A 26,810-nucleotide genomic window follows, 5' to 3' on the forward strand; every position below is an offset into this window, starting at 1 on the left:
CTCTTCTAAAATTCTATGCAGCATGGACCAAGAATGACTCTAATACTCCATGTGTTCACATTAATCATGCATTTCTGAATTAACATGAAACTGGATTGTCCACTGGATCTTTGTCTTTTCAGTATCTTTTTTTAATTTAATATTGCAATATGTCCAAAAAGGAAGTCACCCCACTCTGAAGCTTTTACTATTTGTCTTGCCCTGGCTGTTTTTTCAGGTCTGCATGACCTTGCTGCTGTGTGCTGACCACATCCAGAATAGACTGTTAGTCTACAATTGCACTGCTGATGTCTGTCCTTGGGCTGGGGCCCATCCTTGATAGACCCCCTACATGAATGTTCAGTCATGTTGTTTCCCCTGAGAAGAGATGAATAAGAGTTCTGGTAGCAAATATGATAATGAATATGTGAAATTAAATATTTTGCATATTGAGGGCTGTATTAGTGTATTTTCATACATGTTCTCTAGTGTTTACAAAAATATGCTGCTTTCCCAGGCATTTTTGCTGGTAGCTGTTTTAGCTTACTCAGAACTCGTATTTTTCTGGTACTGTACCCTGCAGAAATCCTGTTAAGTTTAGCTGGAACAAATATTCCCCCCCCCCCCCCTCCAAATTTTTCTCTTTCTCTCCCACTTTTCTGTTGTCTGAACTATAAATGTGAGGTGATGGTGACTTTGCTTTTTAATAAAACCCACAGTTGGTTTTATTTTCACCCTTATCAGAGGTGAAAAGGGTGGCTCTAGTACCTGCCACCAGTTCTGCATGTTGGATGTCCTGGCACATACAACTCAAGCAAAAGCTTGGTGTTTTTCAACGAGCTGTTTTGGGGTACTTGAAATGGAATAAAATGTGTTGATTTGGGGAGAACCTGGCAAAAGTAGCAGTTTTATTACAGTAGCTATGACAGAACAGTTAGCACAGTGGTGGAAGGTCTGTTCCTGGGTCAGAATAAAAGTCACCTTAAAGCATATGGTGCTATTCATATGATACCAATTCAATATTTTTTCAAATTTGAAAAAAACAAGAGGGCAAATCTAAGTCACAAGCATAACGAAGTGAGCAAAGTGTTAATAACTTACACTACAATTAGTTTTCCATTGGTTTTAAAGACCAATTAATTATTTTTAAAGCATAAAAATTTTAATGCAGAGGGATTTGGTTTAGCTTGGTTTTTTTTTTCACCCCACCTACTAATTTTCAGAAATTTTCACAACTAATATATAAAATGTTCCGCTTAGCTACTACTGTTGTTATATTGTAAACATTTTATTTATTTAAACAGAGAAACCTCACTGAATATTTTGTTGCTGTGGATGTGAACAACATGCTGCAACTTTATGCCAGTATGTTGCATGAGAGAAGAATCATTATTACCTCGAGCAAACTAAGCACTGTAAGTACTTCACACATCTCCTTTCAAGTAGGATATATTGAACATTTCAAAAAATGACCTGCAGACCTTTGTGGTTTTAGATATGTTCCATTTATAAGACAATATCTACATACTCTTCTAATATATGGTTTTAGTCTGGCTCTTGAAGTACAAAAGTCTGATTTATATAAGACCTACTCAGATACATTAAGTCAGGTTAATTATTTTTCTTATCAGGAGATGAGAGTTCTTTAACTCTCCTGAGTTCATTTCTGTGCCTTCTAACCTAAAAAGAATTCTTAAGGGCTATTATAAGATCTTTATTATTCACTTGTGGCTTATTCCATTGGAGCTACTTGAAAGAAATCAAGGGTCTGTAATAATAGCTGCTATCCTAACCTGGTAATAGGTAGATTCATCTTTGTTAGAGTGGTTTGGGAGTGCACATTGTAATATCTCTGATTTGGAGCAGCTCTTCGGACTGTCAATAACATGAAACTCAAAATAGCAGTTTTTTTAATTAAAGGCTTTACTCTAGTACCCACATTAAATTTTTTTTTTCCCTTATTCCTGCTTAGACTGCTTAATAAAAGAATGTCATGTTTTGTTTTGAAAGTATACCTAAATATTCAGATGTAATTTTGTTTTACTCTTCACAGAATCTTACAGGCTTTTAAAATACCCTATTTTGCATCAGTACAAGACTATCACTTTATAAACAACAATAATCATAGAGAGTAATCCTTATGCAGAATCTTTAGCCTATTAAGCACAGTTATCTTAATTTTTTTTCAACAGTACTGCCTAAAACATTTTGGTTAATATGCTTTCTGTGGTGAAAAAATACCCTCTATATTTCTGAACACTGCTGTTTGTACTCCCAAATAAATGAACATATAGTTACAAGGTTGGATAGAGCGCTAAAAGTTACTCTTTTCAAAGACTTTCAGGTGCTGATTTCCAATACATATGTGTGCATGTAAGGAGTGAGAATTTTTGGATTATAAATGGAGGATACAACTCTTTTAAATTTTTTGGAGTCAAAAGTAAATTGACAGATAGAGAAGATTCAGAACTGTCATAAAAGTCTGACAGGTTTTACAATCCTCATAGGTAGTAGCAGTTATCTAACTGCAAAATGTTGGATCATGCAAGTAGAGGCTACGTGAACAACTGAAAACTAGAAAAATAATTAGTAAATGAATTTAGGCAATCTTCAAAGCAGTAGACTGTGATATACTTTTTGACCACCAAAGACTTTACTTCATCTTAGGAAATGTCTGTATTCTGTTACAGGGTTTTTCTCTTCTCCCCTTCCTGAAATGGCTCGGAGAAGAGTTGAGCGTTAAAACACAGTAATAAGACCGCCTGAATGGGCAGATAGAATTTGAAGAGAAAACCCTTTCAAAGAACCTGTCTTAGTAGAAGCTCACATGATGTAGCAAAACTGTGGAGTCAGATTTATTTTTTTCCCCCAGTTTGTCAGTCTGGAACGCAGCTTGCCGTATTTAAGGAGGGGAAAAAAAGGTAGAAAAAGAAAAGAAATACACCATTAGAAAAGCTCATCTCCAATGATGCCACAGTCAAGCCTCTTTTACTGCTCCAGTAGAGAGGAGATAGGAATCCTGATGGCAGCTCTGTGCCTGTGGAAGGTGCATCTTGCAGGTGGGCACGTGTCCATCTGCTTAACACGATTTAGAATCGTACTCTCAGCCTGCACTTGGATCGATTTGAGACTTGTTTTTTTTTAAGGCTGAACATCTCAGCTGGTCTCTGTTGCTGTGATATGACAAGAGAAGATGAGGTATCAGAGTTAGCCTGTGCTGATCTCTGCCACCTTACTTATTTGTTCAGATTCCAGGCTCTTTGGGAGTCACTACAGAAAAACAGATATAATATCCTGGTTGTGAGAAACTTTCACTTTGTAAATAATTCAACTGTTTATTCCAAAGCCTTTAATGAATTAATAGTCATCTTCCTGGTGTCCTCAGTTGAAAATAATTTATATCACTTTTCACACGTTTGCGGTGGCATTTGAGTGTCCTGGAGAGTGTCCCCAAGCTGTGAATGTGAATAGATTGCAGATCAAGTTCAAGAAGATTGCAGATCAAATTCAAAAAAGCCCTTTCTTCTCATTATATTTTCAGTCTACTACCATTACTTAAGTCATAGCTAAACAAAAATACTGCTACATCATGTTGTATCCACTTCTGATACAGGATAGGGTTAATTTTCATTTGGACTAGTGAGTTCTGATAAAACAGAAAAAACAGACCTGGCTTATCAAGAGCTTTGGTTCAGAGAACTGCTACCTGCTCATCTCTTTCCTAAGCAGAACAGGACGGATGTGTGGCTTGCTTTTTTACAGAGCAGTGTAGACTAAAACCATATATATAATATAGGTGGAGCTCGTTAGCCCTTGAAAGGCAACCCACCTACGTCCTAAGGACCTCGCTGCCACCGTCCAAGCTCGCTTGGCCCCGGCAGATGAACCTTAGGATTAAAGGGTGGGCTCAGTTCCGCGCACACTGTGTCTCACCTAAAAAATCCAATGCGCAGGCTGGAAGGTGGAAAGACCTTCCCCGGATCTTCGCTCGCGAAGACTGGCCATTATTATATAGTAGACTAAAAGTAAGTTAAATGCTTCTCACTATTATCACCTGTAGGAATTTAACTGAATTGCCAAGAATGATGAAATGTGATTTGGAATAAGGTTCTTCTTCTTTAAGATATGGATTACTTGATGTAATACAATAAGCAAATGACCTGTATCTGGACAGTAGCCTTTATGAGCTTTGTGCTGTTTTACTATTCCATAGGAGCCTCTGGTGGTCTAGGGGTAAAGGCGCCGCGCTATCACCGCCGAGACCCGGGTTCGATTCCCGGTCAGGGCCACTCCCGGGCAGGTGGGGCTCGTCAGCCCTTAAAGGCAACCCACCTACGTCCTAAGGACCTTGCTGCCACCGTCCAAGCTCGCTTGGCCCCGGCAGATGAACCTTAGGATTAAAGGGTGGGCTCAGTTCCGCGCACACTGTGTCTCACCTAAAAAATCCAATGCGCAGGCTGGAAGGTGTAAAGACCTTCCCCGGATCTTCACTCGCGAAGACTGGCCATTATTATTATTATTATTATTATTATTATTATATTATTACTATTCCATACAAAACGCACCAGGCTGGTACTTTGTGTTGCAAAGGTCATGTTTTAATATTCCTAAATTACAGCTTGATACTTGAAAAGATTGTTTGTTCAAAACCAGTGCTATCAAGTACAACTTTCTGTTAAGGGAGTTGTGCCTTATCTTTGGGGTTAAGTGAATATCAAGTGTTTATGTCAGTTCATGAAGACTGGGTTGTGATGTCACCTTCTAGTTATCAGCTCTGTTTCGGTTCACTATCTCAGGGCAGTGCCTGATAACAAAAGGCATAATTCAAGGCCTTGCTCGCTTTCTCCCTGCCCTTCTTGTGGGGGCAGGAATGGAGAACTGCACTTACTTATGCACAGGAATTCTTTGTCTACCATTTCTGCCCTATATACTTTCCTTATATTCGAGTGAAGGACCAGTCCCCTTATGGAAAAAAAGGGAGAGGAAATGATGCTGTACTTAAAAATGTTTACTTTGGGGGCAAAAAAGGAAAGAGAAAAGACAGTAGCCTGTTTTAGTTAGTGTTTTTTAATTAAAAGAAAAAAAAGTACTGCCTTATCTTGAGAGTGTGTTTCAGCTTATATTTTATTTCAGCCAAGCAGGCTTTGTTTTTTGGTCATTGTCAGATTTTTGCAGTTGCTGTGTATTCTTTGCATCTTCCTTTAAATTGAGTTTCTGTGGTTTTATCTCCTTTAAAACTCCTTTGGTGGAGATATTCATCTGCTAGCCCTTCCAATTACTGCCAAGATGTAAGTGGAAACTTCCCACTACTCCATTCTGTTATAGCTTCTGGGTCACTATTTGCCCTAACTGTTGATTCTTTTATTAGCTTGACTTTCCAACCACCTTAATAATGTGATTATCACCAACCTCATAGCTTGCTTCAGGCTTAGCGTTTAGTGAGATGGATTCAACTAGCCTGAGGATTATGCTCTGTAAGATCTGTTTGTAGCAAAAATTACCATTTCTCTCTTTTGAACAGTAAACTATGAAAGAGAAACAAATTATATGGTTTTGGATTAAGTGAAAGGATGAATGAAACAAAGGGATTGATCTATTCACAGAGGTGGCTGTTAGTTTTTTCACTTTAGCAGTAAAAAAGGGAAGACCTTTCCTAAATGTCATGCTGCATGTTCTTGCACAGCGCTGTTTTCTGACACGTTACTGCATCTGCATGTATTCTTATTAGTTGCATGGAGCTGTACGAGTTTCAGTATAAATAATTTTTTAATTCAGTCTTTCTATAAATTATTAAAGTGCTGGGGTTGGCTTTTTACAGGAAGGCTGAACTACAGCATTGATTTTATGCATGCTGGAGGCAGGCTCTAGATGTTTCAGCCCCAAGTGCACCTGCTGTGGTAGTCTACCAGAACATCATACCACAGTCTCATGTATTCAAAGCAAAGGAATAAATCATGATTTTACAACAGTGCATCAGTTGACTTATTGCTGTTTTGTGACCGGAGGTAGGAAGGATTGCTGTTTAAAGCCATGTCATCGGTTCTCAAGTCACTCAAGCATGAAAGCTTGTCATATGCCTCTGTAATTGTACCTCACCAGTCTCTCCCTAACTAGTCAGCTGGGGCTGTGTGTTTCGTCTCAAACACCCGGCTGGCCAGTGTCTGACAGGAGCTTTCTCATCATCCTGTCAGTAATATGCTAACTAGATTGTATCTGCTGCGGCCTACACTGGCAGGTGGAAAGGATGCTACACTTTAAAGCAAATGTCTAAATGTTATCTCCACTTTGACCAGTATTTGTTTCAGGTAATACAAGCCTGACGTGTCTGAGAGCACGGTGGTTACAAGTTCTGCGCTGCACTGGCTGTAGGTTTCTTTGGTGAGCCCTACAAAAACAGTCAGATATGTCAGTAAAAGATACAGGGTTTATTTTGTTTTGTTTGATTTTTTTGGTGGTGAAAGAACATTGAATATAAATTGACACACAAACGTACATTTGTGGAATCACTTCTACTGTGGCTTACATGCGAAGAGAGCTTTCTGCAGTTGCCCTCAGTTGCCACAGTGAGTTGGACTGAGCAGTGGTTTTGTGTTCCTTGCCTCATTAGTCTTGTTCAGGTCACACTATCCATGGTTTCTCAGGCACTGGAAGGACACACAGGCTCCCTGGAGAATGTAATACCAGCTGCTAGAGAAATCAAAACACCTCTTACTCCAAACACATTGACTTTGTGAATTGCCTCTCCCCTCCTGCATCTCAAATCACTGGGATGTGGTGTTGGAGCACCGTATGTGTTAGTGTTCATCCTGGAAAAACAGAAAAGCTCCTCTTTTGTGTTTGTGTTTCTGAAATCAAAGCTAGCTATTTGTGGAGTTAGTTCTCTGGTGCAAACTAAGGATCCAAGACAGTGGAACAACTGGCGTCATGTAAGGCTTCCATCTTGGAGAAAATAGTGGCATTAGGAGGTGTCATACAACTTAGCAATGTCCTCACATTGCCTTACGCTAGGGTGATGCTTCCAGTTCTGATTAAACGAACTGTAGCATCTAATTTATTTTAATTGTGCATTGTAGTGCAGTCACCCTCTAGAAAATAATTTGTGAAGTGTATGGCAGATCCATTGTAAATAGTACCATTCCATTGTAAATAATACTGCTCCAAAAATAAAAAAATTACAGATTTAAAATTTAATTTATATCTCAAATTCGTGTGACTTGGAAGTGTTCAAGAACTAAATTTAGTTCTTAGAAATCAAGATATGGATGGGAATTTATTATTTATTAACTTGCAGGGCAGAATGGATATTCTGATGAAACTGTGCTCCCAGAAGCATAATTAGAATAAATTTAGGAATATAACGTCAATTAGGCCATTTAGTCTGGAAGTACATGAGGAGTGGCATTTAGTAGTTTTGTATAGTTGAGGTGTAAGCAGGCTAAGTGAACTGGGCAGAGGTGCGTGTTGTGGGTGCTGTTAAGGTCCCATTGGGACATCTGTAGGGAGCATATTTCCAATAATGAAGCTGTAGGATGTCAATATGGAACAGAATGTGGTTAGGATATATATCCAGATTTGGAAAGCACTCTCAGTCTTGAAGTTTAGAATAGTTTTCCCATTGTCCCAACATATCAGAATAAATAACTGTTGAAAGAATTTGTAAAATGAAGTTGAAATGTATAGTTTAAAATTCTTTTTGTTTTAATGAGGGGGGGAGGATCCAACTAAAAGTTGCAGATTGCTGTTACCTGCCATCTATGTAAAACGTGAAGAACTTTACCATGGGGTTTTATTAAAAACAAAACCAAAAAAACACCAAAAAAACCAAACCCACCAAAAAACAAAACCCAAACCCCCAACAAAACCCCAAAAATCCACACTGTAAAAGAAAAGGACGTAGACAGAGACAGATATACAAATTTATTTCAAAATTTAACTTATCACTTTCAGGAAAAAGAAAACTCCAAGACTGGAGTTCTTTTTCCAGTTCATAGGAAATTTTTGGCAATTCAGTAGAAACTGAACAAAATGCTGTGTGGAGGCAGTGTGGGCACGTGCAATCTAAGAGAAGCCTTTAAGTACTGAGTCCTTTGTGACTGGGCTGTATGAGAACTGGAAGGGAAAGAGTCCATATTTTCTTGAGCAGCACTGTCACCCCCTACAAAAGTACCACTGAAGTAATTTGGTGGTCATCTGAAGCAAAAGAAGTGAAGAGTTGCTGAAGGGTGTATGAGTGTAATGCCAGCTCTCCTTCTGGTGTTGCTGGTATGGCAAAAATTCCCCTTTTTACAGTTTCTACTGCTTTATCACTCTTTTTTTCCAAAATTCACCCGTGACAAGATGAACTATAACATAGTAGGTAGTTATCTGTACTCCTGCTCTCACAGTAAGTTGTCTGTCACCTATTCACAACGAAGTTGTTCCCTACTGCTTCTTAATTAGTGTATGGCAGAAGAACATGCAGTGGAGTTACTCTGGGGGAGGAAATGTTAATAAAAATTATTTTCCTGGGAAGTCTCGTTTCAGAGGCGAGAAATGTTTGCAGAACTCTGGTAGCTCTTCCTCAGTGGAGGCAGGTCGTAAAATAAAGGAGAAAGGAAACGAGGCGTCAGGAGATGGTCAGGAAAAGGGACTCAAAGATGCATGTTTGTGGTGTTCTGTGTTTTTGTGAGAGAGGAAGAGGTAATGGAGTGAGAGAATAAATAAGTGTCAAAATGAGAATAAACAAATTACCAAGAAAGTATGGAGATGAAATGAGGAAATATGAGGAAACTGCAATTATTGAACAGATGATACAAAGAAATGTAATTAATTATAGGATACATTAATATCAGAAGAGACATGTTAGTGAATGTAATCTGTAATGTGTTGGGGATAAAAACTGATGATTAACTTCCAGAAGTTTTATTTTAAACCTATGAAAAATACAAAAAGCTGTTATGGTGTGAAAACATCAAGTAATTGAGTGGGGTTACGTGGCTTTTCTGTGCACCCACACCTACTTTGTTATATACATAACAGATTATCTATGAAAGTGCCTCTAGGTTCCTGGTGTAGGCACAGTATGCCAGTGGTATTCCTTGTTGAGTGCTCACCTGTCTACTACCACTTCAGTTTTATTTTCTGCTCAGCTTCTGTTATCGGGAAGCATGTCACTCCTGGAGCCATAGGCAAGGAACAAGCCGTGTCTGCAGTCCTTTCTTTTCCCTTCCAAACTAATGCACAAGAATGATGCCATAATGCTGCGTTGTGAATCAAGAATAGCAAAAAAAGAATGAAATTGATTGTACATGAAGTGCTGTCAAATTCATGAGTAAAAGTCATGTCTTCCCTTTCCTTCCCCCCGAAAGAACGATAAAAGGAAGTGAATAATACAAAAAACACCCACAAACCCGAAAAAAACCAGAAATCCCAGGAGAAAATAAGTTTTTATTTGTCTCTTCTTTTACGTCTTTAATTTTCATAATGGAAAAAGTTAAAGTTTTCATCTGTGAACTGGAAATACATTTCCCTTCCTCTCTCTCCCTTCTGTGAGAGAGGAGAGCTGGCGGTCTCATTTTGCCAACAGGAAGAAAATGCATTATGGCTCACTTAAGACTCTCCCTCTTTTTCTTCTTCAAGATTATGGGGATGGCAGATGGAAAACGATTAGCTAGGAGCAAAATTAAAGAAATGCATAGAAGTGGCTTTGCATATCACGGCTTGGACAGTATATGCTGTTCTCTTTCACTGCTAAATTTTTTTTCCTCAGTGATTTCTTGCCAATGCCAGCAGAATGGACTAAGTTTATTATTTAGTCCAACTGTTTAATCTTTAGAGCTGAGAAGAGATTTATGCTTTGTTGTAAACTGACAAAAGCAAGGGCTCTCTTCCCACCTTTACTCCCCAGCAGTCTTCTCCTCGCTCTGCCTCCCATTCTAGCAATGGATAGGAAGGTAGGTCTCCACAAATGTTAAATATCTGTTATGGGTTTGGGGCCTCATCTCATTCCTAATCAAACAGGATTTAGATGCAGTTGCCTCTCTAAAAACGTTGATTGTCTTACGAGTTATAATGAGGTAGAAGAGAGGCTTCCTTTCAGCTGTGTGACTGTGCCTTTCACCTGCATAACCGTTCCCCTTTTAGGAAGCAGAAAGTGGTTTCTCAGTAATTCCCATGAACTGGGAGTAATGTGGTAACAGGAGTAAGTTGGTCCAGGCTGGTGGTAAACACTGGAATTGTGGTAAAATGCTGACCCATCCCCTGTGATATATTGCTATAGGTATTAATAAGTAGATGAGATAACTAAACAGAATCTTGGGCATCTTTCAACATATGTGTGGTCAAGGCAGTGGGAGGGAAGCAGTTCTTTGGCCCATTGGGACTGTGAGGGGGGAGGGAGAGAGCACACCAGTACCCATTTCTGGACATGGTGTTGACAGAGATTGACAGTGTTTGATGATTTTTCAGGAAATGGTTTTATCACAGTAGTTCTTTAGTTGCTTACAGTAGATTTTGAAAGGTTGTATGGAATCACAGGTTAATTTTACTTTAGCATTTGCTTAACTTCTGTTGCTGTTTTTGGCTTGCTGACAAGATTCTGCTAATCAGTTTCTGTCTTTCTAGTTTCTACATTGCAATGTGTGCAAATCTTACTACCTATGTTCTTCCTCTCTCTTTACCTTTGGTTATAGAAAAGGTTTTGAGGAAAATAATTTATGTAAATAGAAAATAACTTCTAGGTAAGTTTTGTGCAGGATGTTTTCATGTTACTTACTGAAATGATGTGAATAATAGGTGTCAAATGAGCATCATCTGTGAGTCTGCAGAAAATCTTCCAGCTGAAGTAGTGCGGCTCTAGATGTGTCTCAGTGTTTCAACCAAAACTAAAACTAGAAGAAGAAAAAAAGAACAGAAAAAAGGACCAGTCCCTTTGAAATAGAGAGTAGAAAGATTCATTGATAGAAGTGAGCTTTGGGGTAGCAGATACACACATCAGAATTACTGCATCCATGTGAAGGATGGGGAGGAGCTGCACTCTTATGTACCCAGGAGCAGGTAGAGCTGCTTTGATCAAGTCTTGAACTAAAACTTCTCCTGACTGTTCCTGTTCAGCATTGCATAGATTTTGAACAGCAGTCTTCCCAAGTGGCTGCTTATTGCCATAAGATGGAAAGTAATTAATCATTGTCTAGAATTTGTGCATTATTTGTGCATATTTGCTGCCACCCAATAATGAATTTTGCTCACAAACTTTGCAATGTGGTCTCTCTCTATTTGGAGAGTTCTGTATAATCAGCAGGTACACAGCACACAGGTCCAGCATTTTTTTTCTGGAGACAAAGATAAAATTATGATACCAGAATCACTGTAATACTCGGGAGAAAACACCGGATACTTTCCTTGCAGGATGAGTGTTGATTCTGGCTTCAGTGTCTTGTCAGAAGAGATCAGAAACAGACTGAAACTTTCAGCTGTACTCAATAATGTTAGTAAATTCAATACTAATAGAATGGGACAGAAAGCTTCTTTTCATGTCCAGTGCGAATGCTAGAGATTTCAAAATGGATTTCTTTATTAATTAGAGGGTTGAATGTTGAAATTTTTTTGTTAGAAGTTGCTTTTAACTAATTCAAGTCAGTTGACTCATTCTGTTTATGTAGTTTAAAAGCACATTATTTAAGCCAATTTTAAAACCATAGTAGATTTATTTTTGAGAACAAAAGTTGTTTAAACTAGGAGACATTATTTGAAATGGAGAAAACCAGTCTAAAAAATCAAAATTGATGGAAGCAAAAATATTGAAAGTTCTGTTCGATGTTGGCAAGTGGGTTTCAGCTGACAAAGACATGACTTAAAAACTTCCTGCCCATTTTATTACAGATAGAAACACAACTCTAGTAAGTCTTTTGTTTCCTCAAAACAGGTAATAAATTATCAGATTTGCAGAAACAAGGTTCTGCAGCACTCTCCTGCTATAATTTAGGATTTTTTTTTTTTTTAGCAAACTGCAGAGTTGAGCAATGACATAGTTGTGTGCATACATAAAGATAGAGCAAATTTTATCGGACAGAAGCTTTTACCTTTATATAAAACTTACCTGTAAAAACACAGGGTTTTTTTTTTTTAAATCACAGTTCACAGTCTATGTTATCTCCAGTTGTCACTGGCAAAATAGGTGGGGTTGTACACATTCTTGAAGGCAGCTTCAAGATAATTTAGGGTAATGTCTACCTGTCTATGAAAAGAGATTTTTTCTGATTTATGACATATCTTTTCTTATAATTCTTTTTTTTTAAAAAGGTGAAACTTAAGTCCTTTTGGAATAGATAACAATCAATTGACAGAGTCCATACAGATGCCTTTGTCCCTAAACAGTGTAAAGATTTGTTTTCTGCAAAAGATATCCTCACTTAGTCAAGACTCTCATCAGACTCTCATTTCCTCACCAGGAGTTTGTGCTGTGCACTCTGCCTTGCCACCTCCTCCTGCAGCCTTTGGCAGGGTGTCTGATGGGCTCTGCCTGGCTCTGATACCAAGCACAGATGCCATTGGGCTCTCCCAAATCCAGTGTTGCATTAACTGACCTCTGAGTTCTGATTTAAGTGCTCAGGCTCTACCCGCTCTCGGAATGTTCCTTAAAACGTGCAGTATTATTCCAGGTTTTACAGCAGCTCCCATTCGATTCAGAAAGGGGGATGTGTCTGTTAAAGAGAGAGGTTATTTAAATAGGCAAATGCATTTGAGAAACGCAGTCACCCTTGAAGCAGTGAAAAAAAAGGCAAAAAAGGGATTTTTCCAGAAAGTGTGCAAATTTTGATATGAAATCCATAATTATCTTCTCAGTATTTGCTTAAAGGCAGAGTTGGCAGAATATTAAAATGTCACAGAGTTTGAAGAGCAACAGAATCCCATAGCTGCTTGTATTACAGGCTGTATACAACAGGAAACTATAAAACATATTCATGGCATACTAAAATGGAAACCTACTGCAGCAGCGTAGATGGAAATGCTGAAATAAGATGTTACATGAAGATGTTATTAAATAGAAAAGCAAGGAACAGTACAACAAAAGCTTGATGTGCAAGTAATGAAATCTTTACCTTTCCTGCTAGAAATAAAAAAACTGTAGTAGGTTTTAAAAATTGCAGGTTTTAAATAGCTGCTAATGTGAGAGCCACACTAAAATATAGATTATAAAACAAGTTAATAAAACTTTAAATGTTTTTAAGGAATTAAGTTCTTCCTCTGTTAAAGTGAGAATTCAAATATTACACTGACATATGCATAAGATAGGGAAATTTCTTCATGCAAATGTATATCCATCTTAATTCATAATTTAAGAATGCCTATTAAGAGGAGGAGGAGGCGACTGTATTACATCGGGGGATATCCTGTGTAACTGTATGCTCAGCTGTGTTTCAGTCTGTGATTGAAATACATGAAATCCTAATTTTTATATAGGTAGTTGCGGTTTTAAATTTCTATACCATGTACAATAGTTTGTGGACATACTAATTAGAAATTCCATATCCATTTTGAGTAAACGAGCAAAAAACATGATGCTGAGCTTGACTGCACTATCAGTAGTGTTAGATAAACTACACAGAGAGATAATAGGGAAATAAACCTTGTAAATCCCACTGTGTTGAAGAGGGATTTATTTCTTCCCCCAAATCAATCTTAGTAGCTGCGCTGTAATTATTAAAATAGCCATTATTAGAAAGATAAAATGAGAGTAACTGTGGAGGTTTGGTATAAAGCTAAGAAAGGAGATGTTAATCTTAAACGAAGAGTTTAAATACAGAATTATGATATACTTGGCTTTCTGTAGTGTAGCTGTCAGGCTCGGGCAGTTCGCTGGTCAATAGTGACATTCTGTGTGTCAGCGAACAGAGTCTCCTGATACCTTAACCTGCAGTTCACACATTACTGAAGCTCCAACTGTCGAACATTCAAGTCCCTTGGTACTACTGCAGCTTCCAGACTCTCCTGACTGGCTCATGTTTCATTCTTTGGCAATTTGCCCTAATGATATCCCTCAGGAGCTTTCAGACCCTCTTCTTTTCCATATTTAATCATGTTATATTAATCTGAGTGCTGAGCAAACTATGCTGCACAAATTGTAATTGTCTGCGATTTCTGCTGCAATGGTCTTATAATTACTTTTTTTTTTCATTTTTTACTGTAAAAATACATGTTCAAAATTGCAGTATCATTTTTATTTACAAGTCTAAATGTCCAAGACAGCCAGAGTGTGAAAGCTTTAACTGCTGATCTGTTCCACAGAGAGGTGGGGTTTTTTTTCCCCCCTCTAAAATCCATAATGTTTTAGCACTTGCTGTATGGACAGAATTTGCATTTTATTTTTAGCTCTTTGTTTTGTTACTGTGAAAGTGCATGTCCAATAAACAGCGCTATTATCAAGTTAAACTCAGATAGTAATTTTGTTGTGATACAAAATATTAGACAGCCTTATCTTTTTTCATAAGCTTGGTGTCTTCTATGTGGGGCATTCTCTTTTAAATTCATTTTTCTTCCTTTTCTTTATGAGGTTTGGAATGGTTTGTGTACTGGATATAGGCTTCCTTAGTTTGAACGCATTCGTTTTCTCACTCTGTTGTAACTTTGTGCCTGCATAATAAAATAACTAAATTTGAAAGACTCCCTCATAGCAAGGTGGGTTTTGGTAGATGAAATTTCAATTCTTTATGTATTGCAGATTATTTTGTTCTCTTGAGGAATGAACTTGGCTGTGCTTCTAATTAATTGCATAGTTGATTGTTGGTTTGTTTTGAGGGGTGGGTGGTGGTTGTGGTGGTTTTTTATTTGTTTTAGAAAACCAAAGGATGTCCATTTTGAATGGTAAGCAGCTTGTAGCACCTTCTTTCTTGGTCAAGGAGTCCTTCATTTTCCAGTGATGCTCATACCAGGCTTGGCATTCTCTGCTCTGGGAAGGGAGTTTTGGGAAATTGTAATAAAGTTGTTTTTCTGTTGCAGGGAATATTAATTTTAGATTTTTTTTTTAAGGTAGTTTTTAAGTTTGGAAATCAAGATAGTGACACAAATAGCATTTAATCCTGCTTCTGAATTTAGTGCTATTCTGTAGTTCCATGGAGGTTCAGATCAATTTGAGTTGTTAAAAATAGTGAAAATGGGGACCAAACCACTCTCCTGAGTCTTTCCCACTCAGTGGAAGTGAGTGCAGGTAGAAGGCACTCCAGTCCTGTGTGTCCATGGCAGTACTCATGTTTGACCATGACTGCATCAAGTAATTGATGATCATTTGCCTTTTTTCAAGGAAATAGCTTAGCAGGGAGGGCTAACTTGGCTTGTCAGCCTGACTTCTTGCAGGTGTTGTACTTGTATGCATACATCGGAGTTCTCAGTATGTGTGTTTCGGCAATAAAAAATTATATTAAAAATTAAATAATAGGTGGTTTGGGGAGGTTATGGTTCTTGCATGTTTAAAAGTTAAGATTTTGTATTTTCTTTTTATTCATGTTTTTTTGTTGCCAATTCTATATGTGTGTATTTTTATTTTTAGTTAACTGCTTGTGTTCATGCGTCAGCTGCATTGTTATATCCAATGTATTGGCAACATATTTACATCCCAGTGCTTCCTCCACATCTCCTGGACTACTGCTGGTAAGACAGCTAACCTGTTATCCCCATGTCTGAGATTCTGACCTGTCTTGTAATTCTAACTGATGAAAACACTAACTAATTATCTGAATACACAGGATCCAGTTTATGAAAGCACTTAGGCCAATGCTTAAATGATGACTTGAACAGAGATTGTCCAGCATGCCTTGACGTGGTGTTTCAATTGAATTACAGTGCTGATTACTATTAATGCAGCATTTAGAATCACGTTTGTAAAACTGTTCCTGTTTCATCGTTAGAGAACTCATTTAATAATTTACATGTGTTAGAGCTTTATTTATTTATTTATTTTAATTTGAGATAACTGATACTTTTCCAGAATCAAATGTTAGTAGGCATCAGTGTTTCCCTGCGGTCTATACTGTGATTTAGTATTTGTGTTTTAGACTCAGCCAGGCTCAGGATTCTAACCATCTTCCCAAAAGAGCTTAAAACTCCTTTTGGTACATCCAAAATTTTCAGTATCAGAATTCTGTTCTCTTGATTTCTTTTCACATGACAGAAAAAAGTTGAACAAATTACTTTTTGAGTAGCTTCGGGTCCTTCAAGGGAGTGATGTTTCCACATGCCTGATTCACAATTTTAGGCTAAAAGATCTACTTCCTTTTATTCATAGTAGCGACAGAGATACCAAACAAGATACTTCTATTGAAGTATCTTCAACAGGAACCCCATGAGATGTTCACTTAAACTAAACCATGTGGGTCTGTTATATGGAAAAAATGAACCATTTCAAGCCATTTTAGAGATTGGGACTTATTATTGTGTATAAAAACTGAGACCAAGTCAGATGCTTACCAACATAAGTCTGTTTTCTTCGCAGAAATAAACTATACTTGGGTTGGACTTTACGTTGTTGATTTTGGTTTGGTTTTGTCCCCCACTTGCATCTACAAATGTGTTGCTGTTCCACTGAACTCCACCCAGTCTGTCGAACTTTTGTTTGCAAACAAATTCTCGCTTACTTTAAGTCTCTTTGATAGTTTTTTCCTCAAGTTTACAATATTCACCTACTATATATATATATTTCTGTAGTAGTTATCACACTTCATGTGTATATTATTTATTGTTTTAGAAAAGAAACCTATTCTTCTTCAACTTTTCCCTTCACTTCCAACTATAGCTAAGCCTTTAATCTTTAATGATAGTTTTCTTTTGAAGAAACTCTATCCTAATCGTTTTTTTCTTCCTAGATTTGATAAAATGCACCAAGATGAGGTAGAACTTGGATGTATTTGTTTAGGTTTAGTATTATTTCAGCTTACTGCCAGAAGCTTTGTAATTTTTCACTATCATCCATAAATGCTGCTCTCACAAGGTAGATCAACACCTTTATTCAAGCTGTATCCTGTAGAGTGCATCCTGAATACTAAAAGATTTTTTTTATTTCTCCTTCTAAGCACAGATAATGTTTCCAGAAATAATAATGTTAGATGCTGTACACAGCATCTTGTGCTGATGATAATAGTTTAGATTCTAGGTCATTGTGGTGTGACCTGAGAATTTTCTTTTACTCATTAAAAAGAAGCATGGAGTTTCTTAAACTTGTAAAATTCATTTATATCCCTTTTTATTTTTCCTAGTAGTACAATAGAGCAGAGGAAAAAAGTTTCCCTTTTTTAGAGATGTTCAAATGGAAACATAAAGTTCATGAAAGGAAATGCACAATTGATGAATTTACCACAGCAACTGTAACTCGAACCTTTTAACTCAGATTTTCATGCATTTACATTTCTCTTTCTGTTCGTGTCTGGTTTGAATGGTTCTTTTGTGAGATGGGTTGGAAAAGTGTAATAAAAACACATCAATTGCTTAGCTTTCCTCATGTTCTGGTGTATTAACAGTAAATAAATGTTCTTCTCATAAGTATATAATATATCAAGTCAAAAACCCTTGATGAATTCTTAAGGTCAAAGTTTATGATAGGCCAGACCTAGTTTGCAGTCCAGCAGGATCATGCCAATTTAAAATTAATAAAAGATTTTAAAAATTATTTTTATTTGTTATTTTTTCTGTCATTTTAATAAACAAAGTTCTTTTTATGCCTTTTTTTCTTTTTAGCTCAAAATGCATTTTCATACCTAGAAACTACACTGTCAGTGCTTCATTTGGACATTGTTGGGGTGTCTCCCGTGAACTCATTTTCTTAGTGTTTTTCTGACATGATATTCAAATATATGAAGTAGGTGAATATCAATTTGATAATTTTGCTCATTCCAAGGTAGTAAGGCTTCTTTTAAACACAGACAAAATACATTTAAATCTACTGATTTAAATATAATTCCTGATTCTGTAACTTTTTTTGCATGTTAATCATCCAGCATATTTGGAAAAAATCCACTTTTTTTTGGTATGAGTTGGACTATGTATCTTCAAAATGTCATAAAGATAAATGATATAATTCTGTGGGGTTTACAATTTGATAAATTACATGAACTCCCTAGCTGGTACATTTTGTAAGGGTGAAAAAGGAAAAATCTTTGAATGAAACAGCTCTATGTTAAAAATTGATTTGAATTCTTCCACTTGCCTTTTTAATAAAAAAATGCTAGGTTCCATCGTGCTGCCTGATTTACAGGCTGGATTTAGACCTAATGTAACATGTTCCTGAAGTAGCCCAAACCAACAGAGCTGAGCATCAGTATGGACTGCAACACCCTCAGGGTTGGCCAGGTTAGGAGTGCCTGCAAGGTCCAGTGTGTGAACATATTATCAATTTATTTACTTCAGGATGGTTTTTTACCCCCATGTAACTTCTCTCAGCCTTGAATTCTGTTGTGAGAAATCCAACGTGGGAATTGGAACAACCATCCAAAAAAAAGGAGATAGATAATAAATTTCTTTTTCTAAAAGATAGCAAAATATTAGGCTGTGAAAGTAAGGCTCATTGTAAGTGCAGAGAAAAAAACCCAACACAGCAGAGTTAGTAAAAAATTGAGTTTTCTTATTTTTTATAAAGAATTGATTTCTAAGTTTAAGTAAATAAAAAGAGGCTGTTGCACTCAGCAGAGTGGGTGGCTGGCTTTCAAGAAAACTCTTACAAAAATTAAGTTTGGACATTGATGTAGCAATTATATTTGAATAAAATTAATTTTTGTAAAGGGGAAAGCTAATTTCATCAAGTTTCAGTGTAATTTCTTGGCAAACTAAATCACTGATATTAGAATGTATGACAGTTTTGTCTGTGGATGATCAAGCATCTGATATACCGATGCTCTGTTAAGAATATAATGCAATTAGAAAATTCAAGTTACAATTGCAATATGTCTCTATGAGATTTGGTCTCTTTTGAATTGGGATATACACATGCCTGTTTTCGTGAGAATGGGACAATTATTTTCCAATTAACTTGCATGTTTTGCATAACGTTGTAATTATTTTAGGCAATGATACTGGTAGATTAATGACATTTTTGGTAATAACATGCATAAGCAAGAGAAAAACTATATAGCAGCTCCCAGTAGTATCATAGTAAGCACTTTCATGTACGTATTCAAGTCCTGTGCTGTTAAGACTTCAGAATCCAGCTGTAATAAAATTTATTTTATGCTGAAAATGATCAAATTGACTTTTCATACCTGCAATTTTTATTTCATGCATTTTCAAGATGCGCTTTGTACCTTTATTCTGTTAACTTCAAAATTGAAATGATGTGGCTGTTGCTTTGTTCTACAGAAGAGAGCTACATGCTGCCCTTTTTAATGACAGATTTATTAATGGAGCAAATCATCAGCTATTTTAAGTCAGTACAGGCCTGGTGAAGCTGCTAGAGCAGTATTGGTGTACAAGAAAACAAGTGTTTACAACATCCATACACGATATAGCACTTGTTTCCACTACAGTTTCTCTAGTTCACATTATTTGTAACACTGATATATTCTGATATGAGGAACCTGAGGATCTATTTTGCTCATATTCAGCAGCAGAGTCCTCAGTTACATGTCAGTCATAGTAATTCTTATTGGCTTGGTTACATAGTAACATATATTCTTAAAATATAGACTGTTTTAAAGCTGTTTAAACCCTCTCTGAATATAAATACGTGTCTGCTCTGGAGTGACACTCATTTACAACTCCATGTAATTTGGGTTTAGTTCACAAAGGCAGAAGGATTAGCCTGGATGAAGTCATCAGGAGGTGCTAATATTTGTCAGTATTAGGCTAAGAAAATGATGTATAGGAGAATAGGGGTCTCTGTTACAAAGAAACCTTTAGCAGTTTCAGCAAACCTATATTTTGATAGCATAAACATGAAAACATGATAAAATCTTGGTTGGGCCTCAGTCAGCCTGAGTTGTTTTTTTTTTGGGTTTGATTGGTTTGGTGGTTTTGTTCTGGGTTTTTGGTTTGGTTTTTTGTTTTTTTGGTTTGCTTTTTTTTTTTCATTGCATTGATCCTCTCCCATGGGCCATTGTTAATGAGAGCAATTGGCTAATCCATAGGGTGTACAGATTTTTCTAAAATGGGTTGCAGTTGTAGGCAGGTGAGAATTGCTTCTTTTGCTCCCAGAAGTGGGACCAAATGGCTGAGACCACGTGAACCGATGCAATGAAGCCTCTCCTGCATCCTCAGGAAGTCAATTGCCAGTGAGTCGGTGCCAGTGGCTCAGATCTGGGATCAAATTAGTGCACTGAGAGAAATTACTGTATGTGAGCTATTTGTATAACTTTGTGCAAGTCATCTTACCTTCCATTTCTTTTTCAGAGATTATTTAGTTTTTTTTCTTTGTGGTCTGTTAATGATTCATTTCCCGCTGAGTTCTTAAACCAGCCTGTTTATTGCTCACTTGTCTGGAGTGAATATTGTTAGTAATCTCACAGTGCCCAAAAGTGTGATGATGATTGTTGGGTGTCTTTATCCTTCAGCACTGGATATGTTCTTGGTCAGATGTGGCAGAACATATGCACTAGAGGAAGAAACAGAAGAGTATAGGAAACCATGATAAATTAACCTGACTAATTTAGTTTCTTGCTTGCAGAAAGACCTGCGGGAGGTCTTAATTCAGAGGCTTTTTGTGGATATTTGTTTTGTTTGGATCATACAGTTCCTTGTCTTACACAAATTGGAAAGGAGAAGTTCATTATCTTGAGTTAAATAGGATATTAATACAGCTTCCAAACACCTGCCAGGAGGGGTTTCAGAACCACATTGAGAACCACAACTGGTGTTAATGATGTTTGTGTTGCAGTGTGGTGATGTTAACTGGTAGCGTGTTCTCCAGAGTGGTTTTAAAACCAGTGCAGTTCTGGAGACAGGCCACTTGGGGATCATCTGCTGGGTTACCTCTGCCATCCAGTATGGCCAGTTATTGAAGCTGGGTCTGGCAAGGCAGATGGCAAGCTGTAGGGTCTCCTTGCTCATCCGTCATAGTTTGGAGCAGCATCCTTTATTTTGTGCAGAGTAAAATAAATTTTCCTTGTCTTGTAAAAATTTCAGTAGCAAATGCGTTCATCTAATACTGGGTTAAACAGTAAATGTTTTTAGGGACTGAAGTGCCAAGATTTAAAATATTTTTCTTGCTCCACAAATATTGGTGCTTAAAAGTTGATCTTTTCCCCTCTTTTTCTTCAGTGCACCGATGCCTTATCTAATTGGCGTCCACTTAAGCTTAATAGAGGTAAGTTCACTACATGCTTCAGTGTATCATAAATGATAATTTTAATGGAAAAGCTTCAGGAAAAGTTCCTCTCTTTTTGCATACAGAATTACAAAATTTAAGCTTCAGGTGCTTTACTAAGTAAAAAATGTCTCTCTTTGAAATCTTACTTTTGAAGTGTTTTATGGAGACATGTAAACTCTACATCACGATTTGTCTCTCTGTCTATTAAAGCTCAGTGATAGCTGTTTTCCTGCCTTTTTAGTGGTTCAGCAACAGATTTTCCCAGTAATGAGAACACTTTATTTTGGGGTCACCATCAGTCGGATTTCAGCATTAGTGTGATTTCCCAGATAATTTATGTTCCTGACCCTCTGAACATTTCAGTCAAACCTCCATCCCATAACATTCATAACTATTAATTTTAAAATGAGTATTTTTGGCCAAAAAAACCCAAGAGGTAGCCTTTTCAGATTTGAATGTAGAGCTCACCTGATTGGTAAGTAATAGCTGGATGATAAATAGTTTTTCCTTTTCCATAAGCATTTGATGACACCATTAAGCCTCCATATGTCATCTGACTGTTGTGCAGAGTAGATAATTGATTTGGGAACATTATTTGATTTACACTTCTGCTAAAGCAGTTTCTAAGGATCGATTTACATCTGCTAATCGGATGAGATGAGTTCTCCCCAAGTCTGAGCCACGAGGACTTTTGTGTTTCCAAAAAGAGGGTCTTCTATCATCTACACTTTTTAACTCTAGTCATAGCCTTCCATACTCACATCAGATTCATATGCCCTGCATGCATCAATTGTAGTATCTTGACTAGGATGTGTTTTTTCTTATTCAATCAGAAAATAATGGAACAGAAAGACTAGCTCTGAAAAAGAAATCACTCAATTCCTTCTGGAATTATTTCCTGGACTGCATTGTTATGTATTATTGTAGGACCATATATAGAAAGGAGTTCTGTCCCTTTTTTGTGAAAGGAACAAATTGTTTAGTTCTTAGGTGGTAACCAAGTACACCGATGAAAGAGCGTTTCATCCATTTCTCTATAATACTAGTAGACATCACATGCCTGGGACTTACATAAATCTGCAAATAATTACTTCATTTTTTCCTTGTTTTCATCTGATTATACAATTAACATCCTATCTGATTTTTACAAAGATGAGAGAATGAAATTTTGTCATAAGATATGTATAGTTCCAATATATTTACCTGTGTTTGTGTAAATCTTGGTTTTCAAGAATTCATTTCTTCAATGTGTTTGTATTTCAGGGATTATTAATATAACCTTAGTGTTTGAACAATAGGAAATGTTTTTAAAAGCTACTCTGAATGCTGTATCTAATTCAAAAATCCTTTTTCTAAAGTTTCAACTGTTGTTTTTACCATTATTGCCCTTTGTAAAATCCTGATTTGTAATCTAGCACATTGTAATAAAAATGTATTTCAGGAGGATGCCACAGTAAATTGCTTTTCCACTATTTTTTTTCTTCTTAACAGAGAGTAAAAAATAGATCATTGGAGGATGTGGTTTTGCTAAATGTTGACACAAACACTCTAGAAACCCCTTTTAATGACCTGAACAACCTACCTGGTGAAGTGGTGAGTCTCAGACATTTCATTCTTTCTTTCTTATATAGGTGCTTGAATTACTAGTAGTTATTTTTGCCTCGTTTTGCTAGCTGCTATAAAAGGAATAAGGGGGTGAAAAGCACCAAGTGGAGACCCCTACATTTGAGATTTTTACCTTTTTGACAGTTGCAGAGATGTTGAATGGAACATCATATTCCTTATTGTAGGAGTAGGATCATAATTATAAAGCCAGCTGCATTCATTAGGCATGGCTGCTTTAAACGCAAGAGCCTCTTCATCTCATCTTAATCATTATATTACAAAGTAGGCATTTCTGTCTGCCTAGTGGCATGTCTTGCAAAAGAACGAGAGAGTTTTTGAAGGCAAAAAGAAGAAGGGGGCCAATTATCGGCTTCTGCTTCTCTGCCACCTGCCAGCGCTTTCCTTTTAATTAATGATCTGATGGCACTGGTCAATATAATAAGAAATGCTTGTACAGTTGGGGTCAGAAAATTCAGGCTTTGATCTTCTTCAACTTTCTGAAACATTTATTTGTTTTCTCTAAATTATTTCAGTTTTATTTTAATCTCTTCTATCCTGCTGAGGGCTGCGTGAATGAAAACCTATACTGTTTGTCATTTGCTTTGGCAGAGCAAAGACTGCTTACTTAGAATTCTATTTGTAAATTAAACTGCAAACCCAGTTTGTCATAAAAGACATCTGATCCTTTTGAAATGACGAAAGCTGTCTTTTGTCTGTAAAGGATGATAAATTAAGTGCCAGTTCTTTCTGGACTTTGATCTTGCAGAGGGTGCCCCCCCCGCTTTTTTTTTTTTTTTTTTTTTTTTATTGCCTATAGGGGAACATACTCTGTATATCACTTTAAATAGCCACAAAATTCACTTATCTTGCTTTTCCCACCAGAGCTCTGAAAGAATATAATTGTGAAACCACCGTTTTCATTATTTAGTTATGGGTACTCAAGCTATCACAAATAGTTGCCAAGATAAAGAATTTTATATCAAAGAGTTAAATTTTCTTAAATTGTAAATCATAAAAAACCCCCCATGTTGTAATCAGAGTAAGATGCTATAGTGACACACCATGTCTTTTATTATTGTTGGTAATTTGTATGTATTTGGTATACTAGAAATCAAACTCTTGATGATTATATTCATGACAATTCCCTTTGATTTTAATGATGTTAAAATCTAGACTTTTTATAGATCATCACATCAGTCTTTCTTTGGACTCAGTAAGACACTATAAAAATTGTTGTGATGTTTCGTGATTCACATTAGTGTATGGAAGAGTATATAAGTGCACACACATATATACAATAATTTTGACTGTACTCTATTGTTCAAGAGTATTTCAAGTTAAAAAAAAAAAAAAAAGAGTAATTTTCTGGTGTGTCAGTAACTTTAACTGACCTTGCATTCAGTGAATAAATTAGAGGTTATAATGCCATAAAGGCCCATACCTCTTCCCAAATAATAGCTAGATATAGAATTGAGAATTTGGCATCATATTCCATGAAATACTCAAGTTGTAGCTGGAGGTCCTTCAAAAAGTCAAAATGTGTATTTGTGCAATGAGAGCCACTGCTCATGTATTTTACAGGTGCACATCAAAATGATCTCTAAATATGTATGAAGAAAATAGGGATACAGATGTTCAGACTTTAAGAAGTATATTTTCCCCCAGAATATATGCATGTTATTATTATAAACATTAATGTAGGTTATGCAAGTCTACAGACTATAGATTAGACTTAAAATACTATGTACAGAATTTGAGGATTTTATATTGAAGCTTTTAATTTGAATAATCCCATCTCTTACTTGACTTCAATCTGTAAAGCACTTTAATTAAAACAGTTTAATGGAATCCATATACAATTATAGTTGGAAAACCTGGAAACAGAAAGCATAGACAAAAGGCACAAGTCTGTGTTTGGCTCTTAAGGTGACAAAATGCTTGTCTTTATTTTGCATTCATGAGGGGCAGTGCAGCTGCTGACATCCTGGGTAGAAAGTGTAAGACACAGGAGTGTAGAGTCAAATTGGTAAGGTAGACTTAAAACATTAAAGAGAATGTCACAGATATTTTGTGAAGCACTTTAACTTATATAGACAAATCTCATAAGCATACATACAAAAGTAGTGCAACTTTTGATGAAAAAAATACAATGAATACCTCTGAAGAACTGAAAATATAATAGAAGCTGTGGTCTTACTATCCCTTCCAAAAATCAATTCCAGGTTACTTAACAGCCTGACAGAAGAAATGCAGTATTTTCAGAGTTTTCTAGAACTGTTTGTTGTGTTCAAAGGAAACAGAGTAATTATTTTCTGATCAATAAGCCTGATGATGTCCTCACAGCATAGCTATTTAATAGTTTAGCCACCTATAAGTAATATGTCTACTAAAATGCTCTGTGAATTTTTTTCATGATAAATTTAAGATTGAAAGAAACATTATTATATGGCATTGTCTAATAAACTATATAATAAATTAAGTGAGATTTAAAGGCATTTTTAAATCATTCACTTAAGCATTTAAATTATAGTTACAGGCTAGATGACTTTCTGTGCATGTGAACTCTATTATTCTGTCAGACTGACCAGTGGTCTTGACTGTGCAAAGGTCAGTGGTCACAGTTGTCCTGAATTACCAGTCCTTTTTTCATGAGGACCCTCTGCTGCGTTGCATGCTGTAATCTTCTTAATGGCTTCATTCCAATATTCACACATAATATTTTAGATTTATTGACTGTTAGAAATACTACCATGCCAGTAGCAGTTCCGCTACTCCTAAGGTATTTAAAATTGGAAGAATAAATCAGGGCAAGACTTTCAGGAATCCTTTGTTTTCTTAGAGGGGGGAAAAACCCTCTTTCCCCTCTCTTCTGACAAGAACGCTTGTTTTTAAATTTCATCATTTCACTGCGAATTTGTCTATTATTTTTTAATTTAAAAAAAATGAAAATAAGTAGCTACTTCTGTGGAAGTAAATTTCCTAATACAATAATGCTGAGATCACCAACCACTTCAATAATTTGTTAGAAAAAGAACATTTGTGGCCATAGACTGAAATTTATAAACTTTGGGCCTGATCCTGCAGTACCTGCTTGCAGTTAACTCTGACAAAAAGACTACTCCTTTGCTCAAATTTGAGCACTTTCCAAAACAGCTTGGAGGATTGACAGCATTAGTTTTAGCAGCCAAGTCTTAGAATCATAGACTGAGCAAAACTTTTATGAGTATCATTTTTAGAAAACAATAGAGTTTATAGGTTTTTAGCTCCTTCTGTGGTTGTTAAATGTTGTCCACTGCAAAAGCTACAGAGCTGTTGAAAGATGCACAGTCTTTGTAGTGCGTGGTGCCTACACACTGTGATGCAATACAGAATCTAAACTGGGGTTTAGAGTTTTAGGTTTGAGATTCCTGAAGTCGGAGGATTTTAACACCATAAATTGGGCATATGAACATTACTGTTCTAAAAGTAGCATTTGAGAAGTAGGCTGTTTTTCCTGTAGCAAAATGATTACTTTATAAAGCAATTACTGGGAGTACAAATTATTTCTGAAAATATGATGATTAATGGTATTATAAAGAAATTAAGGTCACTGTATAATAGTGCAACTAAAAAGATTTTTTGGAAAAATATAAATAGCATAATTTATGGTGGTTTTTCCCATCAGAAAATAGCCCAAAATATTACTAATATATTTTAGAATCTCAGAGCAGTCAACGGTGTTTGCACTGTTGTGAGGCAGCTGTTTATTGTGAACAAATTCTTCAAGTTGCAATTCTATTCAGCCTTAGTATAGCCTTAGAAACTGGAATGTGAGACTGGAAAATAAAACTAGTATTGAAAACATTTGTGGTTGTTTTCATCTAAATAAATACTTGTGATTACATGCTGGAGGGCTCTCTGAGATGCCTAAATCCCATGTATATAGATAGTATCAAATAAGTAGGAACCCTTTCATTAGCAATAC

At 36.4% G+C, this 26,810-nt stretch overlaps 1 protein-coding gene across 1 annotated transcript in view; it reads left to right on the top strand.

Moving 5' to 3' along the window:
* DENND1B (DENN domain containing 1B) overlaps positions 1–26,810 on the top strand; it is a 153,673-nt gene that overhangs the window by 79,255 nt on the left and 47,608 nt on the right. Inside the window, exons 10-13 of the mRNA XM_050307110.1 lie at positions 1,284–1,394; positions 15,503–15,603; positions 21,193–21,238; positions 22,733–22,834. Coding sequence (XP_050163067.1) covers positions 1,284–1,394; positions 15,503–15,603; positions 21,193–21,238; positions 22,733–22,834 — 360 coding nt within the window. The remainder of the gene's footprint in view (positions 1–1,283; positions 1,395–15,502; positions 15,604–21,192; positions 21,239–22,732; positions 22,835–26,810) is intronic.

The sequence above is a fragment of the Myiozetetes cayanensis genome, unplaced genomic scaffold, assembly GCF_022539395.1.
Source record: "Myiozetetes cayanensis isolate MyiCay16 unplaced genomic scaffold, myiCay2020 scf12, whole genome shotgun sequence".
Lineage (NCBI taxonomy): Eukaryota > Metazoa > Chordata > Aves > Passeriformes > Tyrannidae > Myiozetetes > Myiozetetes cayanensis.